Source organism: Nothobranchius furzeri, chromosome 5 (assembly GCF_043380555.1).
Source record: "Nothobranchius furzeri strain GRZ-AD chromosome 5, NfurGRZ-RIMD1, whole genome shotgun sequence".
In the NCBI taxonomy this organism is placed as follows: Eukaryota; Metazoa; Chordata; class Actinopteri; order Cyprinodontiformes; family Nothobranchiidae; genus Nothobranchius; species Nothobranchius furzeri.
Window position 1 is genome coordinate 60769948 of NC_091745.1, and position 16476 is coordinate 60786423.

The 16476-nt window shown below is 42.8% G+C and overlaps 3 protein-coding genes across 8 annotated transcripts in view; 1 reads left to right on the forward strand and 2 right to left on the reverse strand.

Moving 5' to 3' along the window:
• Window positions 1-2846: 2846 nt before the first annotated feature.
• apom (apolipoprotein M) lies at window positions 2847-7770 on the reverse strand. Of its 3 annotated transcripts, XM_070550981.1 has the most exons (8): window positions 7700-7749; window positions 7588-7630; window positions 7245-7384; window positions 5924-5994; window positions 4096-4230; window positions 3379-3477; window positions 3272-3299; window positions 2847-3077 (listed from the first exon to the last, which is right to left on the reverse strand). In XM_070550981.1, coding segments are annotated over exons 1-7 (510 nt in total). In that variant the 5' UTR covers window positions 7702-7749; the 3' UTR covers window positions 2847-3077; window positions 3272-3279. The 3 variants fall into 3 exon arrangements, with proteins under 3 accessions (XP_070407082.1, XP_054594676.2, XP_054594677.2); XM_054738701.2 differs by having other exon boundaries at window positions 7588-7768; XM_054738702.2 differs by having other exon boundaries at window positions 3051-3158; window positions 7588-7770.
• A 2284-nt stretch (window positions 7771-10054) lies between these two features.
• Window positions 10055-11411, reverse strand: glrx3 (glutaredoxin 3). The gene has a single exon (XM_015976620.3). The coding sequence runs from the start codon at window positions 11363-11365 to the stop codon at window positions 10394-10396; it is 972 nt and encodes a 323-aa protein (XP_015832106.1). The 5' UTR covers window positions 11366-11411; the 3' UTR covers window positions 10055-10393.
• Window positions 11391-16476, forward strand: part of bag6 (BCL2 associated athanogene 6) — a 31325-nt gene continuing 26239 nt past the window's right edge. For 3 of the 4 annotated variants that reach the window (XM_015976617.3, XM_015976619.3, XM_070550980.1), the window contains exon 1: window positions 11391-11516. The gene's annotated coding sequence lies outside the window, so the exon portion shown is untranslated. The remainder of the gene's footprint in view (window positions 11517-16476) is intronic. The other variant, XM_015976618.3, reaches the window with a different exon arrangement.

Sequence of the window (16476 nt, forward strand, 5' to 3'; positions counted from 1 at the left end):
AAAAAATCTCAAGTAGAAAAAAATTTGAAACATTAATGTAGAACAAGACCAACCCAACCCAACCCACACACACACACACACACACACACACACACACACACACACACACACGCACTCACGCACACACACACACACACACACACACACACACACACACACATACACACACACACACACACACACAGCATTTGTCCATGCAGAGCTCTCTGAGTCAGCACCAGGATCTTGAAGATCACACGATAATGTAAAGCTGCATCTGTCATGGCTCCCAGGCTGCCACCCTCCTCTGCCTCAACTGCCTCCTCAATCAAGCCCTCAGCCACTTAATTATCATCACCTGCACCCTGTCATCAGCTCATGCCACACACCTGCCTTCTCTGCTCTATAAGACCCAGCCTGCTCTCCAACCGGTGCTAGATTATTGAATGCTTTTGCCATTAAATCTTCCTTCCTTCTCTTGGGACCACATAGGTCAATGCGCGTTTGCGAACTATGGACCTCGTACATCACCGCGTGATCCATAAACTGAACTGTATGGCCGGCGGTGAGATGCCTTTGTGTCCCCTCGTGGAGTTTACCGCCCACCGACCTTCCTCCTTCTACACTACTACCTCTCGCATGGACGACATCATCATTGCGTACCACCTGCGTGAGTGGCTTCTTCTCGTTATGCGCGTTGGGGACTATCCCGTTTCCTATCCTCTTTGTGCCTGACCAGGATCAAAGACCAAAGGCGCCAGGATCCAAGACAAAGACCAAAGACAAAGGCGTCCAAGGAGACCAACGTCCTAAGGGACAAACCCACCTGTGCTTCCGACAATCAAGTCGACCTACGTTCATGAGGAACAAACCCATCTGTGCTTCCGACGATCGAGCTTTGGGCGCGATCCCCGAAACCAAAAGGGGGAATGTTGAGGGTCTGACCTCATGAGGAAATTACTATGCAGTGATTTTCTCCAAAATGACTGTGCTTAAATTGCTCTGAAAAGCAAATAATCACATCAGCGCCAAGAAACTTCATTTCCCATGATGCTTTGCACACGGAAGCATTGTGATGACGTCACCGCCTAGTACCAGAAACACGTTCTGCGCATGTGCGGGAAGCCGTGGAGCTTTTCCCGCGAACTAAGACCATAAATCTTCAGCAGAGACAAAGAATCCTCGTTCTTTTGCCCAGGATACCTGGCGGTAAGGACATGCTTGTCAACGCTCCGACAACTTGAGCACGCGGAAGCTCTAAGTGCCAAGTTGAGCCCACGCAACCGCTGGAAACTACACTCAACTCCATCGGGACCTGACTGGGAACGAGCGGAGCTCCATTCAGCTCTCAGAGACGCTGTAGGTTGTCAAACTCAGCACAAAAGAAACTTCGTTCTCTTTGTGTCCAGCCGTGGAGAAACACACGTGGAGCCAAACAACGGAGAAAGCATCAAACCGACGGATGACGCTGAAAACTGCGGAGAAAAACGGAGAACCGTCAAGTCATAACAGCGGGGGACGCCTTGCTGCTCATCTGGTGATCAGAAAACTCATTTTTTTTCTCTCCTTTTCTTCTCCCGTTTCCTCTATAGTCCAGAATAAGCAATAAAACCGCGCTATTGCTTAAAAAGTAGCTTCGTGTTTTCCTCTTTCGCTCCCAATTCGTCCTTCGGGTCATTTTGAAAGAATAAACTGCTTATTGATCATCGCTTTTAGTCGTCAGCTCTGGCCAGGCTGCCGACTCCTTTTAGATTAAATAATTTACAAGTGACCTTTTGTTGTTTGTTAACTTTTGAAGTGTTTGAGTTAAGTTTTACTGTGATTCTAAGCCACTAAGTGTTCGGGAAAGTAGAAAACTTTACACATCCAGGTCTCCTGTTGAATGCGAGGGGAGGGGAAGAGCCCCACACACACTCACAGCTCACTTTTCCCCACCTACTCTGGGGAAACAAAGACCCATTCATCTCTCACACACACACACACACACACACACACACACACACACACTCACTCACACACACCACACAAACACCTTGAACATTATTTTGAATATACATCCTTTTATTATATCACATGGTTATTATTCATTTATGCCACTGTTTATTCATTTGACAAATTGTTAATTAAACGTTATAAAATTCAGATTTTCGTCTCCAGTAGCTTTGTTGTGTCGAAGAGAAGTCTCTGCTCCAAGGATTCTACGAACTTCAAGAAAGACTGATAAGAGTTTTGGATTCAATTTTTCCCCGGTAAAAGGGGAATGGTGCCCCGTATATCTAAGAATATCTTAATTAATTAATAAATCAGTAAATATTCCCATATTTACAGAATTTATTGAAGAATCCAAAAGTAAGTTGAAGCTTACTAATTGTTCGCTCCTAATAACCCCAACACTTCCTTCCTTCCTTCCTTCCTTCCTGCCTGCCTGCCTGCCTGCCTGCCTTCCTTCCTTCCTTCCTTCCTTCTTGCCTGCCTGCCTGATCACAGTCCTTTGACTTTGTTTCCACGCCTTGACCATCACCAAGAACTCTGCCATCACGACCCTAGCCTGTCTATGACCATGTCTCCAGTCTGCTCCCTATACTTGCTTAGTTCCGATGTGGTTTCGACCCACGCCTGCCTTCGACTCTGCCCTTACCTGAGTTTTCTCCGGTAATGTCGCCTATTAGCGTCTTGCTAATAAAGACTTTCAAAGTGCCTTACTGTGTCTTGGTGTCCTCAAGGGTCCTCATGTTCCGCCCGTTACAGCATCAGTGAAATTGGTTTGTTTTGAATTGGACTTTATGAAATAAGATTACATTTTGAATTTAAATTTATTATTTAAATAAGACAAATAAATTTAAAAGGATGAAATGTAAAACATTTTAAAACAAATAATTATATTTCATTAAACAAGTCAGTTTAATTTATTCATAGCCAATTCATGACAAAACTCTGTGTTTTCCACAAATGTTAAAGTATAATTTATATTAAATGACATTTAATCCAGTTAAATCTGGAGTCTAAGACGTTTTCACTGGAATTTCCTGTTTTCATAGGTTTTCCTCCATAAATAAATTTGTCTTTTCTCCGCTCAGCTGCAGATCTGCATCTCAGAGCTGAAAATGACAGAAAAATGTAAGCATTGTTTTATTTCATCTACCAGTTTAATCAGGTAAATTTCCTTGATTTGTTTACATCTGCAACAACAGACAGGAAATAAAAGCACGGTTATTAAAAGATCCAAGGAAGACCCTCTGTGACCTTGTTCAGCTAAAATAAAAACATTATTACACGTCTTAATTGTTCTTACCTTTGTGTTCACAACTGGGAACAAAACTCTGGGGAAAAAGGATAAAATATCTATAATAAATACGAAAGCATTTTTACTCTCAGGCGATTTTCTTCTTCCGTCCAAACCTTTCTCCTGAGGAAGTCTGACGCTCTCCGTCATCTTATGGCAAGCAGAGTTGCGTAGAAATGCTGTTAGCATCTCAGGAGGGACATCCTTTTGTCGAGCTTGAAAGAGAAACAAGTTCTACATAAATTTTATGGAAGCAAACTATTTAAAGAGTTTATTTGAGCTTCACGCATCGCGCAGATGAGGGTTGGAACCAGACCAGGGCAGACGATGCTCCGAACCACCAATCCAGTTCTCCTCCATCCCATCATAACTCAGGAACAAAACTCCTCTTGAGGAATTTTCAACATTTTCTTTTTAACTCACTAAAAATATTAAAACTTGGCTTCAGACTACTGACATGTGTCCCATTAGGTGTTAGTGATGCGCGCTCACAGTCGTTATCAGGTCACATGACCCAACATGCAGAATTTCAGACCTGTTTGATTTATTCACTCTGTTCCCAACAAGATAGATTCAAACCGAGAATTGTGGGTAAAATCTGACAAAAAACATTCTATGTGCCCTTTTTTAAAGCAAATCTGAAAAATGACACTGACCACAAAAGAGATAAATGGCAATAAATAATAAATGATCTAGATAAGAGAGAGACCCAACCGTCCTCCAAAAACTCTCCCGAGACTTAATTTTACCTCCACTGTGAGATTATTGATATTTTTAGTCACCGTTAGCTTTGTAGAGGTTATAATCTGTTTAACTGGCTGATGCTGCCTAACCGTAGAGCATGAATCTGTTGAGCGAGTCCTCTGAGTCCGTCTCCCTCAGCGGTGGCTCTATCTCCTGGAAAACGATGCAGTCAAGGCAGTTGGCCCACACTCCACTCCAGAGCAGGTTTCTACGCTGGGGCCTACCTAGAATAAAACCATCAGAGAAGACACCAGTAAGCCTAGACTTAGATGGATTTGATTTCGTTATTTTTATTCCATTTAAATAAAAAATGCTTTCCCTTGTTTGTATTACAATAAAACCCTATTTTTAACTCCAGTGTCTTCATGGGTTTGTCTACAGGTGGTTTGAAGGTGAACGAGTCATCAAACAAGACATCCAGATGTGTGAACCAGCTCTCTTTTATCACCCCTACAGAGGGATTTGTTACTGGTCACTTCCTTGAATCAGCTTGGCTTCATCTGCATTGAGAACAAGTTTTAGATTAAGGAAACACACATCCACCTGGCTGGTGGCTCCACTCGCTTGGGAGATTTTCAGTCGTTCTTTCACCGAGACCCCTTTGTTCCTGTTTAGACTCAAATTGGCCAACTCAATGCATTTCTCTGAACAGAGGCTGTTCAGAAGCTGTCAATAAACAGCTGAGATAAGTATACTTTACAAAATGGAAAATCACCTCAGAATGGCCAGAAAGTCCCTTTAAATTAGGGTTTTAGATCCCTCACAAATGTTAGATGAACTTTGGCTAAATAAGCTGTAAAAATCTTGAGAAAGTAAAGCCAATATATTAATTAATATTTGGATCATAAGATCTTTTCAAAACAGCGGGGTCAAACATGGGACCCTGTGGTGCTCCACATTGTCATCCACTAAAATTATAATCTTGCTATGAGATAAAGCCACAACAACAAATCCATTAAGATGCTCAAGACACTTATTATAATTTAGGTTGGAACTAAATTCATTTAAATATTGACAATATTCACTTTATTCAAGTTTTCATGTTGACAACGTAAAATAATTTCTGAGGTTTTCCCAAAAACCTCAGAGTATAGTTCTGGAGAATGAAATGTTATTTTGCTGTTGGGTAGTTTTTCTCTAACACATGTACAGACAAAACCCATCCCAGTTTTAGCTCTCAGAAAGACAAATATTCATCTGTTTTTCCCCTTTCTGGTGGTTTGTGGAAACAGGTGGCACCAAGCTGATCAGACTTAGCCTCAATATTGCTGTAATTATGTGTGTGTGTGTGTGTGTGTGTGTGTGTGTGTGTGTGTGTGTGTGTGTGTGTGTGTGTGTGTGTGTGTGTGTGTGTGTGTGTGTGTGTACTAGTAAGCGCTGTTATTGTTATTCCAACCAGAACTAGGTTTGCAGATTTGTCATTGGCCAGAAAACCTCTAGACAACCGCGGCTGCATTGTTCCTACGTGTACATTTTCCTTTTTGTGTTGTCCTTGTTTAATACAACTAAACTACACACCAGTTTTATAATAAAATGTCTCCCATTAAAATGTTTTGTTTTTTTACATTCAACAGAAATGAATGTGTGAGTGGGTTTACTCTGGGAACTTTGGTGTCCCCCGACAGACCAAAAACATGCATGTTAGATTAATTGTTTAGTTTTGGTGTCGGATGAATAAATAAACACAAATGTCCAGTTTTAAACGAGTAAAGGATATTTTTATTCTTTTCTACTATGAAGCAGTTTCCCATAAATGTCAAAGGGACAGACGCATTGTGAGGTTTTTACACAAAGACTTAAATTTGGAGGTGAAACAAGCAAAAAGTGAAATGATTTTTCTTTGGCTGAGAATCAGATCCACACCTGCATCAGGTAGATTACTCTAAAAGATGAATGGTGTTTAATCTGTTGTTTTACCTAATAGCTCCAAATCTCCCCTCTCAGGTTTGATGAGATAGGTCCACATTTGTTTCCTGCAATCTTCTCCTCTATGAAGAAAAAAGTTAAAAATAGAAGTGAAGCTGTTCCAACAAAGATGAGTTCAACTTTCAGTTTTGGAACACGTATATTGTTTAAATTTTAACTTCCTTTAAATGACTTCTTCTGTCCTGGTACCTATTTACAATCCCGGGTTTCTTGTTTTCCTTCTCATGTTTGTTTTCAACAACAATTAAAAGTTTTATTCTTGTCAAAATTCAGCAACACGTCATCTGTGTTGGACATTCAGGGCTCCTGCAGAAATTAGAGGTTATGTTTTATGTTGTGTCATTTCAATTCACTTAATTTTTGGTTAAATTACAAAATGAATTCCATTTAATGTCTAATAATTGACAAGCTATTTAGAGCAAAGCTGTCTATAACTAGTCCTAAACACTGGGTGCCGTGCATTAGCCTGCTAGCTAGATATCTTGAGAACATCCGGGTGGATTTTAATGAAACTCCCAGTTCTGGTGTTTTGTCAATATGAGTCCCCCTGTGGATATCTGTCCCCCCACCTCACCCTACGCAGATGAATTTTATAAAGTATAATTATGCAAAACGTACGTTTTTGGTGATGGGGTGGTTAGGGTTAGAGTGAGGGTTATTTTTTTGTGAGTGGATGATTCCAACTTGCAGCTGGATGGAAAATACACAAATCTTGACTGGAGGACTCATTTCGACATAACACCTGTCCACTACTGTCAACAACTGATTATTTCCTGGTGTTAGTCCATTTCAAGATGGCCACTTTAGCTAAGTCAGATTAAAGGGGTACTAGGCAGGATTGCTTGCTTTTAGCACTCTCTAGTGTCTGTTAATAATCCTCTGTGGTTAAACCAAAAATGAAACGTTCCTCTTCGCTGTGCGTTTGTCTTTTTAACACCTTAATCTAACTGCTGAAATCCCTCCCACTTTACAATGGTTTCTAGAGGAGTAATTCATCAATTAAGCAAATCAGCTGTGTTCATGATCTAAAACATGCAGGAAACGAGCTGGAAGCAGACTGCAGCGCCAGGTGTGTCAGCTCCGAGCCACTCCGAAACCCCCCACCCCCACCCCCCCACTCCCAGCCTGTCAACTCTGAAGTTGCAAGTGTAATGTGCCACAGGGAGCAGTGGGGTCTGACTAACATTTCATTACCCTTGTAAAGGGTCATTTTAGCACATACTGGCTCAAGAAAATGATTTCAAAATATGAAAAAATTCCAAAGCATCCCTTTAATGTCTTTGTGTGTTTTTGTGTGAATGTGCCTCTTCACACGCGCATGTTTCCGGTCAGAACCAGGGTGTCGTTGGCCGTTTCCTCCATGATGAACACAGTGCTGTCGAGCGCTTTGAACCTCTGGATGTCAGCTTCTCTGTGGCTGACGGCGGCCTGGAAGAACCATCTTCCCAGGTACTAAAACCGAGAAGCAGAGGTGTCAGCGTGGGGCGAGAACATTAATGGAACACAACGAAGACCTGAGCCCACAGCCTGCTGCAGACCACTTATGGAAACAGCAGAGGGGGAGTGAGAGACCTGAGCCACCACGCACACGGCGAGTTTAACCGTGATGCAACATAAACAGCTGTTGACAGAAATCACACAGCTGGTCCTCTCACCTGCTGACGATCGACTGAGTTCACAAACAGCTGCTCGGGATTCCTGCAGGGAACAAAAACCTGATATAAAAAAGTCAAAAGATACAAGAAATAAGTGCCGGCTTCACTTAACATAACTACTGCGGGGATCAACACCTAGTGATGATCAAATATTCCCTTGGACTGTGTTTAATGTCCCAGCATGCAGCAGTAATGATTAACTTCTGTCTGCTGCTAATCTCTGGTTTCAGGTGAAATGTGAGGTTTCCTGCAGCGCTGATTTCCCTCTTTCCTATTCACTCTCGCTCTTTCTTTACATTTTTTAATCACAATTGTCTATTTTTTGCTCATTTAAAACATATTTGTAATAATTTCCTAAATTCTTTTTTGTATTTTGCATGTTTTGTTTTTGATGAAGCGCCTCGTGATTTTTATCTTGACAGGCGCTATAAAAAAGATCTTTTCTTCTTCATCTTCAGAGCAAACGCTGAGGTTTGGCATCAAAACTTTGTAAGCTTAATCAAACGATCACCAAGGTGAGGTTTCTTTGTGAAACCCGCCTCGAAAAAGCTCTCTCTGTGTGGATCGCTGTCATGCAGGAGGTTGTGGTTTTCTTCCACCCTCTTCAAATAAACATCATTTAATTATAGACAGTCTGGTTAACTTACATGACTTTGACTTCCGTTTAGAAACTCTACAGAAGCAGAATATTAGTGTTTGCTGTCAGGTTGACTCTGTCAACATGATTTGTTTCTGCTAGGAATCATTAACTTCGGCCCAGCGGTCCTACAAGAAAACCAGCAACAACTTTGTTTCATGGTTTAATAAAACTATCATTTGGTTCTCAAGAAGTTGTTGATTTTGAAATGTATTTATTTCCATAATGTTTGACTAAATTTATGCTTTATTCAGCCCACCAGGCCGGTACCAGGTCAGACCCGTCTTTTACCTTCAGAACCGCCTTAATTCTTCATGTCATGGATCCAAATAACTGAACAATCCTCTGAGGTTCTGCTCCATCCTGACATTGCAGCATCAGCGCAATCCATACAATTTCCCTACAGCCCAAAGGTTCTGGACTGGACTGAGGTCTGATGGAGACAGTTGGAGACCAGTGAACTCGTGGTCATGTTCTAGGAACCAGTTAGAGATCGCTTTATGACATGGTGCTTTATCCTGCTGGAAGTAGCCATAAGAATATGGGTTGGACATGGTCAGTCAACTCAGGTGGAGTTAAGTGGACCAACATAGGACAAGAACACCTCCACCATTACGCCACCAGCTGCAGCCTGAAGCATTGATACCAGGCAGGATGGATCCATAATTTCATGCTGGTAACACTAAATTCTGAAATCCAGACTCATCAGAACCAGCAAAGGTGTTTTCAGTCTCTTTTGGTCCAGTTCTGTGATCCTGTGTGACATTTAGCCTCAGGTTCCTGTTCCTGTGGTGTTCTGCTGCTGGAGTCCATCAGGAGCAGCAGGTGAGCTGCTGCAGAGCTTGGTAGGATCTAGAGCTGATCTGAGCTGCTGTCATAGATCCAGTCTGACCAGTATGTGGGTTCAAATCCCAGTAGATCAGCATAAACAACAATGCCATGTTAATTCCCTTAAATCTCCAATCCATGATGCTCAGTGTGATCGTCAGCTGTTGCCTGATTAGATAATTGTGGTGAACCCAAAGTTTCTATTGTTTATTGAAAGAAAAAAAACTATTAAATCACATTTTTAATGTTTTCATTTGAAAAAGAGCCTTTTAAATCTTTTATTGATGACATTTATCATAAATCATATTTTTGTAACCTGATTTTGAACTCTTTTCTCAAATCTAACTTTTGTCATGCATCCTCATAGGTTAGATTTCTAAATAGGTTTACAAAAAAACCTCTGGTGTTTAATACAAACTGTTAACAATATAATAAAAGTGATTAATTGGCTGCAGAAATTCAGCCCTTATTGCACATCTGCATGTGTTAACACATAGTGACATCACAATCACATTAGGTGGTGTTTAAAACTTGAGCTGTAGAAAGTCACCTTATGAACTGTTAAATAAATTATGTGATGCATTTCAGGGTCAGTGTATGCTGCCTGTCAAAAACAAGTCTCCATAATGCAAATGTCTCCAGTGGTTGGTTTGAGCTTACACAACTTGTTAAATCTGTTTGATTTCCTGAGCAGCTTCTGGAGCACACAAGGATTGTTGCTCTCTAATTAGTCCACTGGGTGGCGACAAAACAACTCTCATACCCCGAGTTTCCTGTTTGGATTTAATATTTAAATGTTTTGGGGTAATACTCTTTATAATTTGAAGTAAGTTTAATAGTTTTGAGATTTGCATCACGTTTATCTTCAACATGTAGCTTCTCCTCATGAAAAATTCTTAGCCGATCTATGTTCTAAGTTTGTTTTATTTCTCAAGGAAACTGAAAAGACGGAACTTTCTTCTACATTTAATTTGTTAAATGATTGAGAAAAGCAAAAGGAAGCATCTTGATGTTTTTTTTTATTTACTCATGTTTTCGTGGAACAGGTGCCATAACAGAGGAAACACTTTTAACCCAAACATATCTGAAGAATGAGGATAAGAAAACAGAAGAGGAAAATCTGACCTAGAGTCAGCGGTTCCCAGTTTTATTTAATCAACAAATTGTTCCTGACACGTGACTTTCATGAATGAGCTAAACTACAACAATCAAAATAAAAACCAAGAGTGATTTTTATTCTCTGCAGCTCCATGTTCTAATCTGATAGTGATGTTTTGTTTGTTTGTGTCCCTTCCTGACCCCTCTTTAGATAAGATGCTGCCTGTTCCTGTCTGGATCCATCTACGACTCCCCCTTCAGCACTGCTGCCAGCTCCCCGCTCTCCTTCAGCTCCTTGACTATGTCCAAGCCTCCGATCAGCTCCCCTTTCACATACAGCTGGGGATAAGTGGGCCAGTTGGAGTAAGTCTTGAGCCCCTGACGGACCTCTTCATCCTGCAGGATATCAAAGGTGTCATAGTCCACCCCAGAGGCGTTTAAAATCTCCAGGATCTGCCTGCTGAAGCCGCACTTTGCAGCCTCCTTGTTGCCCTTCATGAACAGCATTACTGGACTCTGGTTGATGATGGTCTTCAGACGGTGATCCAAGTTCACGGCCTTGGGGCAGGCGTTCTCCAGCTCCCCTGACTCCGCCAGCTCCTTCACGATGTCCAGTCCCCCCACTAGCTCCCCGTTCACGTACAGCTGCGGGTATGTGGGCCAGTTGGAGTAGGTCTTCAGGCCCTGCCGGACCTCTTCATCGGACAGGATGTCGAAACTGCTGAACTGGATGCTGTGCTCCTTCAGCAGCGCCACTATCTGCCGGCTGAAGCCGCAGCGGGGCTCCTGTGGGGCGCCCTTCATGAACAGCATGCAGGGGGCCGCGTTAATCAGCTTCTTTAGCCGCTGGTTCAGGTCCTCTCCTCCCGATGACTCATTCGGGCTCCCGGCCACCGCCAACCTTTGAACCATCTTGGTCAACTCCGCCGCATGCGCCCCGTCCAGTCGGTCCACTTTCTCTCCCGCCTTAAAGAAAACGACCGTTGGCACCGAGGAGATTTCATACTTCTCCGAAACCTCCGGGAGCGTCTCCGCTTCTAGCTTCACGAACGTGGTGTGCGCGTGCTCCTTGGCCAGCACGGTCATCACCTCGTTCATCTGGCCGCACTGAGGAGCCCATGGAGCGTAGAAGTGGACCACGGTCAGTCGTTTTCCAGCTTTAGAGAGGATATCCTCAAACTGTTGTTGACTTGTCGCTTCCACGAGATTCGCCATCTTTTCTTCTCCTTGAGCTTTTTCCGCTGCCGATCTGACGTCACTTCCGTGTAGCCTAGTAGCACGAACCGGAGGTAAGAACTACCGGAAAGTTTTCTGTTACCGGGAGATAAAAACCAGCTGCGCGTCCCGGATAAGTTGCAACGACAAAGTAAGCATTAAATGAAACATCGTTTTGTAAATCCAACTTTCCAAATGTTTTTCTTTTCTTGTTACGCTCAGTTGCTTTAGCACGAGCTTAGCCATTTGACCAGTTAGCCGTATATATGCCGATGGTTGAAACTCAGATATTTCCAGGTTTATTGGCTCTTAGTAGTAACTCACTACTGCTAAACGTTAGACGTGTTGTTTGTTTAGTCGGGATTAAAATGCAAGAGGAATTTAGTGCAAGAGCTACGTTGTTCTGGTGTCTAGTTGTCGGGATGTAGCTTCGGTTGCTAAGGGGCTACCGTTAGCCTTTTAGGTTGTTGGTAAACATCTGTACATGACTTAAAATATTAATTGAACAGACTGTAAAACAAATTTCTGTATTCACATGTGAATTTTTCTAACTTTATGCTCAGCTTGTAATATTTTAGTGACGCAACAAAAACTCTCCGTAAAATTTTTAAAATGGGGTGTTTTTTAGCCTAGAAATCCAGACCAACCGTAGCAGTAGGGAGAAGTCTCATCCCTTTCCGGTCAGCTCATGGGTTCCCGGAAAAACGAAAAAATGAATGCAACTCAATGCGGCTAAAAGAGCTATTTTCTAATCCGCTTTGCCTTAGGCCCAGTGTCACACATATGTTGCACTGCAATTTAAACGAAAACTAATAATGGGTGTTTGGACCATGCAAGTGACATACTTTGAGATTTATCAGCTTGTAAAAGTTTGTAATTAGCATAACTACAAATTAGACATCAGCACGTCACATACAGTATATGACGTTACCACAGAATCTCTTCTCATCTAGAATAGCTGCTATTTACAAAATGGCCAGATTTATGGTGTTTTTTTTTCCTCCCGAAGGAAGGATTTTAAGTTGGCTAAACTTACAGCCATTTCTGTTTTTCTCCGTGGCTGGTTTGATGACGTCACTTTCGTGAAGCGCATTGTAAATGATAAATGACCCGCACTTGTATAGCACCTCTCAGAGTATGGACTCCAAAGCGCTTTACACTACAGTGTATCATTCATCCATTCACACACATTCACACAATGATGGTGATGAGCTACAATGTAGCCACAGCTGCCCTGGGGGGGGGGGGGGGGTTTGCACTGACAGAGGCGAGGCTGCCAAGCACAGGCGTCACCGGTCCTTCTGACCACCACCAGCAGGCAAGGTGGGTTAAGTGTCTTGCCCAAGGAATTCTCTGTTGGAGCCGGGATCGAACCTGCAACCTTCCGATTACTGGACAACCCACTCAACCTGTGGAGCTACTGCTGCCCCAATACTGTAGTCCTTATTTTCACACAAAACCTAAGTTTTTTATTTAAAGTTTATTATATTTCTTAGCTCATTTGAACAGTACGACTGGTAGAACATTGCTTGCATTTTGCAAAGAAATCACATTAAATATTTAAAAACATATATTCTTAATGAAATAAAAGTATGTAAATGTCAGAGGTCACCACCAAACCCACTGTAGAATAGATGCAAATCTGCAGCATGCAAGGACCATGTTTGAGGGGGTGGGGTGATTTTAGTTGTCACCTTTTTCTCAGCTTCTGAGTTTGCAGGTATGAGAAAATAGATGCAACTAATACAATTATTTTTTGTTCTTCTATACCAGCTATTTGCTTGTGTTTTTGTACCATGTGGCTTTACGTACCATTGCTACAGCTTTGCTATCCCAGATGTGGCATAACCTGCCAGTTGATTAAGTGAAAAACAAAGCAATGCAGTATTTCAAAACAATGAGTGTTTAACAGTTGATTAGTTCATTGCGATAATTTTTATATTTAGAAGGTCTTAAAAAGTCTTAAATTTAATTTTGAGATCCCTGCAAGATCAACTGTCACATCTTAGGAACAATTGACCCTGTTCCAGTTCCTACATTACCACCCACCCTGAGCTCCCTCAATACTGTTTCATACTCCGAGCTGAGTAAGCCAGTTGCGAGGCAGAAGCCATCTGGCTCTCCACTTGATGTTCTACCGCCTCGTCTCTGGAAGGCTGCCTTTCCGTGCCTTGGCCCTTCACTTGGTCAGATTATCAATGGGAGCCTCAGCACAGGTGTGGTCCCAGCTGCTTTGAAAGCAGCAGTTATTCGGCCGACCCTGAAGAAACCTGGTGCTGATGTCTCTGTGATAGAAAATTACAGGCCTATCTCTACCCTGCCCTTTACATCTAAACTGCTTGAGAAAGTCGTTTATCAGCAGCTGGTCTCACATTTAGCTGACTCTGATCTGTTTGAGGTTTTCCAATCAGGGTTCAGGTCTGGCCATAGCACAGAGTCTGCTCTACTGAGGGTCCTAAATGACATCTATCTATCACTAGATCAGGGAACATCTGTGCTGCTTCTGTTATTAGACCTGACAGCAGCCTTCGACACAGTTGACCACGCGATTCTACTCGATCGCTTGGAACGATGGGTTGGGATCAAAGGGTCAGCTCTGGACTGGTTTAGATCGTATCTCCAAAACAGGACATTCTGTGTTAAACTGGGTGATGTTTTTTCTTCTTGGGAGGGGCTCCGGTGGGGGGTCCCGCAGGGGTCGATCCTTGGTCCACTTTTGTTTGCCATTTATCTGCTACCTCTGGGGTCAATCTTTCGTAAACATGGCCTATCATTCCATCTGTATGCTGACGATTGCCAGATTTACTCTCCATTGTGTCAGGAGAAAGGTCACTCTATTCAGTCCTTTGTCTCCTGTGTTAATGAGGTGAAGTCTTGGCTAATGTCCAACTATCTACATCTGAATGAGGGAAAGACAGAGCTCATTGTTTTTCACCCCAACAGCAGGAATGTGGATCGTTATGCTGATCTTGGCCCTCTTTCTCCATACTCAAAACCAGTTGTTACCATTTTGGGGGTGAAACTTGATGTAGGACTTAAATTTGATGCTCACATCAATTCTGTGATCCGGTCCAGTTTCTTTCACCTGAGACGCCTTGCTAAAATCAAGCATATGCTGTCGAGAGCCCACCTGGAGCGGGTACTGCATGCCTTTGTAATTTCTCGGCTTGACTACTGCAACTCTCTCTATGCAGGGTTGTGTCAGTCAACACTGCGTCGCCTACAGGTTGTGCAGAACAGCGCTGCCAGGTTCCTGACTGGGACCAGGAAACGGGACCACATCAGTCCAGTTCTGGCCTCCCTGCACTGGCTTCCGATTTCCTATCGCTCACAATTCAAAATACTCGTCTTTGTTTATCATTTCTTCCAGGGTGGTGCTCCCCCCTATCTTGCCACACTCCTGAACAGACATTCCCCATCACGCGCTCTGCGCTCCTCTGACCAAGGCCTGCTCGCTGTCCCTCGGTCTAGGTGTCGTACCCGTGGGGACCGGGCTTTCTCAGTCCTAGCACCGTTACTCTGGAACCAGTTGCCACCCTCAATCAAGCTGTCCCCTTCTCTGCCAGTCTTTAAGAATCACCTAAAAACACACCTCCTCCGCTTGGCGTTTCCAGAACATGTTTGATTATGGCCCTCTATTATGTTGAATCCATTCCACAGTTTTCATTGGTACACTCAATCCATCCACTCAATCCAATTGTGTTTCACACATTTGTATTTTACCGGAATGTTTCATCTATTTTGTTATTTCCATTTTGTATTTTGTAATTTTTATTTTGTAATTTGAATTTCTTTTATTTTGATTTATTCAGTATAATTACTTACAACTGTACCATGTTCAGCGCTTTGGGCTTCCTGACAGGGTTGCGGAAGGCGCTTTATAAATAAAGCTTTGATTGATTGATTGATTGATTGATCTTAGTCACTATCCATAGCAAGCCACATCAGATTGAGCGGGTAATTATTGCAACATGTTTCCAAAAATTCATGTTTGGTCCAACTTTAGATTTTCTACTAAAATCTTAACCACTAAAACTTCTGCAGTGAGTCAATAAAGGGAACAGTGTTCATACTGAAACAACCAGTCAGCAGAGATTTTACCTAATACATCATTCTGCTGTCAGTACCCGGGTAAATGATATGAAACACGTTCTGTAGAATGACCTGATGTGAGCAGAATCGCAAACACATTGACTATTAAAAACCTCAATTACCTCTGAAAAGGGAAGTGAATAATGTGGTTTATTTGTTCAAAATACAACTTACTGACGACAACGTCCACATTTCATCTCTAATTTCCCTCTGGGATTAATAAAGTATTTTTGAATTGAATTGAATTTGGCATACTTTCTGAAGGTAAAACTCTAAACTTTATTTCAGACCTTTCACCATGACAGCAACAAGTCAGCCTAGTAGTTCCTGGATCAGTCTTTTATCAGTTTCCCATCTGGACCAGCATAGACTGGGCTGGGTGGCGTTGGTCCAGCCCCAGCACTGATAGGGTTTGTTCACACACACTTCTAAGGAATGGGAAATTTCAAGCATGTGGGCGGGGCAAAGGACTGTGGAAAAGGCTGTGGTGTCTCACTAAAGGCGGCCGTGAGCATGTGTGCTCCTCACAGCAGTGAAAAAGAGGGACAGAGCTGCCGCAGCTTCAGTCAAAGGCGACGTTTACTTCCTAGCATCCAGAGTGATAATGAATTGCGCAGTCGCAAAAAGCCCCCGCTGGTTTATTCTATTCACCAATCAGAGGCTCCCCCTCCAAATAGGTGTGCATTTGAGCCGGCCAATCAGTTGTGGTGGGTGTGTTAGCCCGGACAAGCCCTGAGAAGACCACCAGAGGATAAGGGCTGAAAAACTGCCCAGTAGGATGGGGAAAAGTACCAGGCCACCCAGGTAAATGGTAAATGGCCTGTATTTGATATAGCGCCTTCTAGAGTCCTGGAACCCCCCATGGCGCTTTACAACACAATCGGTCATTCACTCATTCACACACACATTCACACGCTGGTGGGGATGAGCTACAATGTAGCCACAGCTGCCCTGGAGCGCTCTGACAGAGGTATGAAAACAATATATGTAATCTGGGCCGGTTGGTACCTGATGTGCAA

Excerpts from the sequence above, each read along its gene's own strand:
- glrx3 (XM_015976620.3), bottom strand. The coding sequence starts at position 11,365 with ATGGCGAATCTCGTGGAAGCGACAAGTCAACAACAGTTTGAGGATATC.
- apom (XM_054738701.2), bottom strand. The coding sequence starts at position 7,701 with ATGTTAAGTGAAGCCGGCACTTATTTCTTGTATCTTTTGACTTTTTTA. Across the intron at positions 5,995-7,244 it reads CTGACCGGAAACATGCGCGT|AGGAGAAGATTGCAGGAAAC; the intron begins GTGAAGAGGCAC and ends TTTTCTTCATAG. Across the intron at positions 3,478-4,095 it reads CAACAGATTCATGCTCTACG|CTCGACAAAAGGATGTCCCT; the intron begins GTTAGGCAGCAT and ends TTCTCTTTCAAG.